The 9,801-nt window shown below is 43.8% G+C and overlaps 1 protein-coding gene across 2 annotated transcripts; it reads left to right on the top strand.

Moving 5' to 3' along the window:
• The first annotated feature begins 605 nt into the window (after positions 1–605).
• Positions 606–9,535, top strand: NUDT18 (nudix hydrolase 18). 2 transcript variants are annotated; one of them, XM_077469824.1, is made up of 4 exons: positions 606–707; positions 1,351–1,508; positions 4,696–4,909; positions 7,240–9,535. In XM_077469824.1, exons 1-4 carry the CDS (start codon positions 698–700, stop codon positions 7,770–7,772), a joined length of 915 nt encoding a protein of 304 aa, XP_077325950.1. In that variant the 5' UTR covers positions 606–697; the 3' UTR covers positions 7,773–9,535. The 2 variants fall into 2 exon arrangements, with proteins under 2 accessions (XP_077325950.1, XP_077325951.1); XM_077469825.1 differs by lacking the exon at positions 606–707 and adding an exon at positions 797–951.
• The last annotated feature ends 266 nt before the right edge of the window (positions 9,536–9,801 follow it).

Here is a 9,801-nt window from a genome sequence, read left to right as displayed (position 1 = left end):
CTTTGTCATGAGGTGCCATTTTAAACTTCCAGTGACCAGTATGAGAGAGTGAGAGCGATAACACCAAATTTAACACACCTGCTCCCCATCCACACGTGAGACCTTGTAACACTAACGAGTCACATGACACCGGGGAGAGAAAATGGCTAATTGGGCCCAATTTGCACATTTTCACTTAGGGATGTACTCACTTTTGTTGCCAGCGGTTTAGATGTTAATTAATGGCTGTGTGTTGAGTTATTTTGAAGGGACAGCAAATTTACACTATTATACAAGCTGTACACTCACTAATTTACATTGTAGCAAAGTGTCATTTATTCAGTGTTGTCACAGGAAAAGATATAATAAAATATTTACAAAAATGTGGGGGGTGTACTCACTCAGAGGGAAATGCTCCTGAGTATAGGGAGTCTATTCAGTAATAGTCATTCAATCAATGCCATTTTGTTATAAGCTGACAATTAGGAAAATAAAATGTTAATAAAAAGTAATAATAAAATACACACAATAAAATGAATGGTGATGAGCGATCGTGACTCCTCCAGACATGTAAGTGATATCAATCCAATAGTGAGGTTGTATACCTTTAAACATAGACACGCCCCACAGAGTCTCCTATTGTCCAGTAAGAAACAGAGGCTCGACCGCCCACCACCAATAAGCGCACAGAGAGGCAAGTCCACTACTTCCGGGTTGGATGGACTCAGGTGAGATAATGGGGCTCTTAGATGGAGGACTCAATTAATGGGGAGCAGAGGAGGGGGGCGGGGCCGGGAGAGCAAGGAGTGCGCATGGATCATCGAGATGTTGGGGGGGAGGGGGGAGGCTGTGCATCAATGGAGAGCTGGATGATCACGATCTCTCTGCCTGGGCTGTATATACACAACACAGGCTGGGAGATCGTGTCATTCATTATATACAGCGCAGGGAGGGAGAGATCCTGGTAATCTGGTATATATCATAGATATAGAGGGATTCTGTTATTATATACAGCACAGGGAGAGGGGGGGATCATGCCTATATATATATATATATATATATATATAATCTCAAGAAAGGGATCCTGGTATATGCAGGAGATGGATCCTTTCATTATATACAGCACAGGGAGGGAGGGATCCTGTCTTCATATATACGGCATAGGGAAAGGATCCTGTTATGTACCATGGAGGGATTTTGTCAATGTATACAGCACAGGAGGGGATCCTGTCATTATATACAGATCAAGGAATGGGTTCTGCCATTATACACAGGCTGCTTATCTATATGAAGAAATGTAGGTGTGTGTGTATGCATATATATATCTATCATACACACACAAATGCACGGAATGTCTCTGCTGTTTTTCAGAGATGTCTTCAGGTCTGGAGGAAGAATTGAAAACTCTGTTAAGCGGGGGAGCTGCCCCACTGCCTGACCAATATGATATGATGTCGGAGAGTCCTCGACCCCTCAAATTGAGACACAATGTCTGCTACATTGTCGTGGGTGTATTACTAAATGAGCAGGTGAGTTACTTTGTGGTTTCTGTAACATTTGTCAGAAAGTACTGTGTATCTTTAAAGTGATACTACAGGAACATTTTTTAATATAACAAACATGTCATACTTCCCTCCACTGTGCAGCTCGTCTTGCACAGAGTGACCCAGAACATCCATTTCTGGGGTCCCTCGGCGGCTGTTGCGGCTCCTCCCCACGTTAAATCACCCCCTAGGAGAAGCGGTGTCCCGAGGGGGGTTACCTTGCAAGTGCGCTCCCAAGTCCAGCATTCGGCATCCACAGAGGGTGAATACAGAACTCCCCATGGTGCCTGCGTCATTGGATTTGATTGATAGCAGCGCAGCCATTGGCTGTCAATCTATCCAATCAAGTGCCGGGAACCCGTGGAGAGAGGGACGGCGGGGACTCGCTGACTGAAATTTGGGGCTCAGGTATGTTAAATGGGGGGGCTGGGGGGCCGGTGACTGCAAAGTGTTCGCCCTAATGATGCATTAAGGTGAAAAAGCACAAACCTTTACAACCCCTTTAACTACTTCCCACCTGGCCAATGTGTATATATACGGCCGGGTGGGAGCCTCTTTCTTCTGACTGGACGTTCAGGAACGTCCTTCAGAAGGAGGGGGATCGTGTGCGTGCCCGCGCAGCGGCGCGATCCCGATGCGCTTGTGTCACCCGCACACGGCACATCTCGGATCGGCAGGAGGGCTCTGTGATTGGCCCTCCTGATCACATGACGGCCGTGTACAATCACAGCCGTCATGTGATGTAAACAAACAGCCGGTTGCTAGGCAATCGGCTCTCTTATTCTACATATTTTTGGTAAAAAACGCCACTGAGCAGAGGCCAGATAGCAGCACAGTGGCTCATACTGTGAAAGCCCATCCAACCCCGCAGGGGTATAAGTTCTGGTGAAAGCATTCACATTACCACAGCACTGAGTGGCGCACTGGGGAAGATTGTTTTCTCTGCATTGAAGATTGAAGGGACCACCCTAGACACAGGATTAACCCTTTCAGCACACCATGGCGTCCTTCAAAGATATTGGCACTTTTTGCACTTGTAACTTTATTTTATTTCACTGCTACCTGGGACATTGTTACATGGGGCATTTTTTCAGTGATCCTAGGACGCGTGTTTGAAAGTTTTTTCACACGCAATGATGTTTGCACAATAATTTTGAATGAATTTTATAACGTGTAATTGTTATATGTTGTATTCAATCTATATTAATTTCATTTCTGTGTTAGCACATGTTTAACACATTAATTACCACCACTTCTTAATTAATATTTAACTAATATTTCAGCACTGAATTACAGTTTTTGCCACACAATAATATGTTTTGCATATAGATCACCATACAAACCAGTTTTATTTTATTTCCTTGTCACAGACAGGCTATAATACACCAGGTATACAATATTTTGGGTTTAGCGCCATAACCCATCATTCACACTTTTAAGTGATTATTGATTGGTTTGCGCAAAAGTTATAGCGTTTACAAAATAGGGGATAGTTTTATAGCATTTTTATTAATATATATATATATATATAATATATATATATATTTTTTTTACTAGTAATGGTGGCGATCAGCGATTTTTATTGTGACTGCAACATTCTGGCGGACACATCGGACATTTTTGACACATTTTTGGGACCATTGTCATTTATACAGCAATCAGTGCTATTTAAATGCACTGATTCCTGTGTAAATGACACTAGCAGTGAAGGAGTTAACCACTAGGGGGCAGTGTAGATGTTATGTATGACGTTGTGTTTTTTTTTATTTTATTTTAGGGGGCGTGGCCTGGCATGTGACATCACTGATCGTCCTTCCCTATAAAAGGGAAAAGACGATTGGTGACAGCCACACTAGGACGCACGGGAGAGGTTTGTTTACACAGATCTCTCCTTGTTCTTCAGATCCGCCACAGTCACGGAGCTCAGGACCGGGTCGGGAGCGCGCCGCCGGTGGTGCGCTCCCGACCCACGGCTGGGCACTTAAAGAATCACGTACAGGTATGTGATTGTACCCAGCTGTGCCCTTCTGCCGACGTATATATATCGGGGTGAGGTGGTCCTTAAGCAGTTAGACTTCAGCAAAGCTGCTCAAAAGCTTTGTAAGGCGGTTTCACATGGGCTTCAGCTTGTATAAGAGCAGTGTGAACAGCAAGCTTTGATGAAGCATGTGCAGAGATTTCAGTAAGCTTTGTTGAAGCTTTCAGGCTGGGTTCAAACCATTACCGCATACGGCTTGCAACAAGGGTCCGATGCGTCCTGGTTCACCGTTTCAGGTCCAATTTCAGCCCATATGTTTGGCTGAATTTCGGACCTGAAACAGACCAAAAGATGCACAGGACTCCTGTGCAAATTCAGCCACAGGAGCCACAGCCACAGGAGCCACAGCCACAGGAGCCACAGCTGAGATATGTGAACCAGCTCCATAGAGAGCTGGTCAAAATCTGCTATTGCAAATTGGATCCAGAGAACCTGCATCCAATTCGCAATGGTGTGAACCCAGCCTTAGGCATTTTTAGTGCTTTTTGCAGATTTGCACCACAGCCCATTTAACATGGTTTCCTATGGAACACGTTCTGTAGAGCAAATATGCAAAAAGCACAAAAAATGCATAGATGTGAATCAAGCCTAAAAGTACCATTCAGCTCCAGTTTGTAAATGCTGAAAATAGATCCTAATTAGAGTGCTGTTGGCCACTTTAAGCAAGCTTCAAGAAGTGCTAAAGTCTGCTAGCAGCTTGTTCAAAGTAGCCATCAGCAATCCCATTGGGATCCCTGTTCGGCATTTACCACCTGGAGTTGAATGGTACTTTAAATCTTCAATAAAGCTTGCTGAAAGTTCTGCAAATGCTTTATCAAAGCTTTATGTTCCCACTGCTCTTATATAAGCCGAAGCTTATGTGGAGCTTGCTGCACACACCTAACTTCTATCGGCTGACACCTGTGTAAACCAGGTCTTAGGAAAACATATATGGGACTTTATGAATTCTGGTCAACGCTGGGTCCCTTCATGCTCCTGGGGCAAAGGGCCTGGTAGCGATATTTGGGATGGTACTTCTTATTTAAGAATATATATATATATATATATATATATATATATATATATATATATATATATATAATATATTATAGATTATATTTATTTATCTATCTCTCTTTGTGTTCTGCTCTGCAGGATGAGGTACTGATGATGCAGGAGGCCAAAGCTGAGTGCCTAGGTACCTGGTATCTCCCAGCTGGACGTCTGGAGAGAGGCGAGACCCTGGTCGATGGGCTGTGCCGGGAGGTCAAAGAGGAGACTGGATTAACATGTGAGCCCATCACTCTGCTGGCTGTGGAGGAGAGAGGAGCCGCCTGGGTGCGATTTGTATTCCTCGCCCAACATACAGGTATGCAGAGATGTATTTAAAGGATATGTTCATCAAAAACCTCAGATGTTTTAAAGTTCTGCATGGGTGTCTCTTGGCCTGTCTCTATACAGCCAGGAACACATCAGGAGAAAATAGTGAAGCGAGTATCTTCTTTCTTTCTTATGAAGGATTCTCCAGTCAGAACTACATTTTTCAGTCCGGGATGGTGTCCCCTTTTTAACATGTGGTACCTGCAGGCTTATGCAAAAAAAAACCCCAAAAAAACATGCTATTATGTGTATGTGGTGATAATACCTTGAGTAGTATTTGTTTCTAGATTCCTTCTAATGTAAATTTGCCTTTGCATAACTCTTAGTTTCACATCTATTTGCACATGTATGCAACTGATATCTTTTGTTTTTTTATAAAAAATTAGACGCATGCTATTATACAGGTAAACGTTTGTTAGGTAGCATTGCTGAGTGCTGAGAATTAGCGCTCCGCACTTTAATTGAACTTCCCACACTGTGTAAATTTTTGTTTATTAAAAATCCTACAAATATACAATTTATATATAAATAAACAAAAAAATAGCTTACTTCAGCATAAAAACCCTGAAAATGGCTTTTTTGACAGAAAAATAAACATTTAAAAAAAACTAAGTATACAAACCAAGACTAATTTTCATATCATCGTTAAGCATCCATCATCATAATAATTCATCATCATCATCATTCAACCTAACCTCCACCTAAACACACCCTCAGGCTAAGAAATGATTACACATTTATCCCAGGCATTCAGCCTTTTTTCAAAAATCTGATTGTAACAAAATCTAGGTGACGTGAAAGGACAGAAAGAAAAGCGGTACACCCAGAGATTGAGAGAATGCAGCTACGGGCACCCGACATTACTCTCTGTCCTTGTCCTTGTCCTGGCCCCCGGCCTCCACCTGTCCTCAAGACCCCAAATCTCCCAACCTCACCCAGAATGTTATGTACCACCAACTCAACAGGAAGGACTTTTTTTGTGAGTGGAAACCTGACACCGTGCAATCCACCTGAAGTAACAGACTACTAAGCTAACTAAAAAAAGCGTATTAAAATCCCAATGAGTCTCAAAAGACCCATACGATCACTCTGCATAACTCAAGCAGGAAAGGAAAGGGATACCCAGACCCCCGCCCATGCGCTTATAGACTTCTACATTGAAGGGGCACTGAGGCAATAAATAGTCCATCGTCTCCACCACACGGTCACACTCCACTCTTGGACAACCACAGTTCTCCACAGAGCGATGCTTAAAGTGGTTGTAAACCCTTACAACACACTTTGACCTACAGGTAAGCCTAGATTAAGGCTTACCTGTAGGCCCAAGAAATATCGCCTAAACCTATACGGTTTAGGAGATATTTGCCCGAAGACAGGCACCGCTGTCTATGGCGCATGTGCCGTAGACAGCAGCGCGCAGGCGCACTGAGCGCGGCATGCACGGGAGTGACGTCATCGCGGCTTCGCCGAATGACAGCGGCGGAGCTGCGAGACCCCACCGAGAAGATGGATGCGCCGGACTACAGGGGACAGCGGTGACTTCGCTGGCTCCTGTGTCAGGTAAGTGACACATGATGGACTACTATGCGATGCATAGTAGTCCATTATGCTTTGCCTTTGCAGGGAATGAAAGAGGAAGTAAACCCATTAGGGTTTACTTCCTCTTTAAGGTTGCCCATCACATAGTCTGCCATGGAGCGAGAGGCTGGCCAAATCCCAAAACTTTAAAGGGATTCTCTCCAGATTAATCAAATGCAGACCCTCCCTCATAACAGGGCCTGGGCAATCCCTCAAAGCCAGTGGCTCGCTAAAGGCAGATTCAACAACCCTCCTCTCCAGGGACTTCCTAGCAAGAGACTTCATTTCCTCCGCCATCACATGTCACTGCTGAAGCATTTTCAGGCAACAAACAACCCACACTGTGTACCTTCCTAGCAGGCTATAAATTGAGGTGTTTTCTCTTTTTTCTCTTTTATCAATGCTTGCCTCATAATTTTTTGTGACCCCAGAAAGAAGTAACTTTTTCTTTACCTTTTTTTTTTTTTTAAGACTACACGAGTTGCATAGATGGAATATCATTTAAAGCAGATGTGTCAAAGCCACAATGCCAATAGGACATAGGTGCAAGGGGTAAGGGTGCAGAGCTCCCTCTACTGGTTGTCATGATAACACTTACAGTAGAGCACTATGTGGCTCAGTAGTTGTAGTTCCTAACTGTAGTTCAATCTAGGTTGAGGTGTAGCTCTTGCCTATGTTAATGTGTACTTGCTTGTTTTGTATTTTGACATGCTCTCACCATGATCCTTGTTTTACTTCTAGGGGGCTCTTTAAAGTCTCCGGCCTCAGCAGACAAGGAATCTATCCAGGCCTCCTGGTGGGACAGGGTTTCCCCTCTGCCGCTGCGCTGCAGAGATATCCTTCCTCTCATAAAGCTGGCACTGGAGTACAGGACCCAACCTTCACACCCCTATATGCTACCTCTGCTGTACCCCTCCCCATTCCTCATCCTGCGGATGCTCCTAGTTTGCTTAACTACCCCAGGAGAATTGTGGGTCCTGCAGGGTGCCAGTTCCCCTGCCTGCCTACCCACTGCTGTCTGTGCCACCCATGGGGGAAGCCTTCTCAACCCCTTGCGCAGCCTGCTGCAAGATCCCCCCAAATCCTATGGCATTTTAGGGGTACAACATCAAGGCGGGGATGGCGCAGATGGAGTTTGTTTAACCGTCATGGGGGTCTTCAATGGCCTAAAACCACCCCGAGTCAGAGTGCACAGTCTCAGTTGGGTATTGATGGAGGATGAAGAGCTGAAGAACAGCATAGAGAAGGCAACACTCCTGCCATTATACAGCTGAGTCTCAGATGTGTAGGCACATAAAGAGCTTTGCATGTATACACCGTTGTGCTGTGAACAAACATTATCACACTTGTATAATAAGGCGAAGTAGATTGCCAGAATAATGTAAAAACGAATCAGATTTTACTGGAGCTAGGCCAAAGGAAGATGAATTCCAAATAGTCGGGCCAAGCCACTTTGCCTTATTGCATAAGCCTGATTATGTGTATGCTTTGCCTTATGACTAGCTAAGCAAGGCCTGTGGGGGCCATCGCATAATAAAGCCATTATTGTTTCACCTTAAATAAGGGCTTGAGCAAGGAAATAAGTCAGGATAGAGATATACTGCTCAAGAGAAGTTTAGAGGTCACAAGAAGCTTGAATTATTTATTATTTACAATTCAGGGATACAGAATTTAAGCACATTTGTAATGCATTGGTTGCGGCCTTTTTGTGGCATGCATCTCTTTACTGCCCATTCAAAACTGCTATGGTATGGGGCACAAGATGTCAGACATATTGTGATTGCAGCATGTGGGGCCACACAAGAGACTGCTCAGGCATTGTTCCAATGGGGGGGATATTTAAAGAGGTTTTAAAGTATAAAGGTTTTTTTTACCTTCATGCGTTCTATGTATGAAGGTAAAAAACCATCAGTATGCAGCTTCCCCCCAACATTAGCCCGACCCCCTGATGTGCATGAGAGCGGTTGCTGTCCTGGCTCTCTGCCTCCTCATTGGTTCAGACACAGCAGCCAGAGCCATTGGCTTCTCTTATGGACACACACAGTGGGGCTCAGGAGCGAGCTAGCACAAATGCCTCCATAGCAAGCGGCTTGCTATGGGGGAACTCGGCAGGGGGAAGGAGTCCGGGGGATCCGAGAAGAGGAAGATTGGGGCTGCTCTGTGCAAAACCATTACACAGAGCAGGTAAGTACATTGTGTTTGTTATTTAAAAACAAAAAGCCTTTAACATAACATTAAGGCCTCCACATAAACAAGTGGCGTGTAGAAGCTTGAAGTGATGGCATTCTAATATAACAGTCAGGATGACCTCATCACACACTGATTTTACAGTTATTTAAGGTTTGATTGGACCCTCTTAATGTATTACTGTAAAGTAGTCAGGCAGCATATACAGCAGGGATATGCAATTAGCGGATCTCCAGCTGTTGCAAAACTACAAGTCCCATCATGCCTCTGCCTCTGGGTGTCATGCTTGTGGCTGTCTGAGTCTTGCTATGCCTCATGGGACTTGTAGTACTGCAACAGCTGGAGGTCCGCTAATTGCATATCCCTGATATACAGTATTATTATACAGGATTTATATAGCACCAACAGTTTACGCAGCGCTTTACAATTTAAAAGGGAAGACGTAACAGTAAAATACAAGAGTCCTGCTCATAAGAGCTTACAATCTAATAGGGTGTATATATAGTATTATTATTATTATTATTACTTGTCTAATCAACATCGCTCTCTTTTCCCGAGCACCACTGTTGATTAGAGCAGTGTGCAAGGGGATGTTTTAGACAGCTTGGCTGCTACTTACAGTGCATCCAGAAAACTATTGGTACACGATTTTTAACACTTCAGCACTTATAAATAAAAGGAAAAAAGAGGTATATTCATTACTGTAGCCTGACTGCATTACAGTATTAAAAGCATTAAAATGGGCTTTAAAGGCATAGTTCACCCTTACCAAAAACTGCCTATGCAGATAAGGGACATCAAAAGAACAAACTGTGCAGCTTTGATCAAAGTTGAATAATGCTCTTGCTATAGGTGTAGGCCATTTACGTACTTCATGAAGACTGACTAGAATACTTCTAGGATGTTGCTATGGGAAGCCTAACATTACTGCTCACCTTCATCAAAGGAGTAACATTAGGCTACCCTTAGCAACTTCCTAGAAGTATTCCAGTCATGCTTCATGAGTTATGTAAAATGGCCTACACCTATCGCAAGGGCATTATTTAACTTTGGTCAAAGCTGCACCGCTTGTTTTTATCTACAGACTCCCCTTATCTGGATAGGCAGCTATTTGGT

The sequence above is a fragment of the Lithobates pipiens genome, unplaced genomic scaffold (genome assembly GCF_037356315.1).
Source record: "Lithobates pipiens isolate NorthernLeopardFrog02 unplaced genomic scaffold, aLitPip1_a1.2 Scaffold_8, whole genome shotgun sequence".
NCBI classification, from domain to species: domain Eukaryota; kingdom Metazoa; phylum Chordata; class Amphibia; order Anura; family Ranidae; genus Lithobates; species Lithobates pipiens.
The sequence above is the reverse complement of the archived record's forward strand: the minus strand, read 5'-3'. Positions and strand labels throughout refer to the sequence as shown.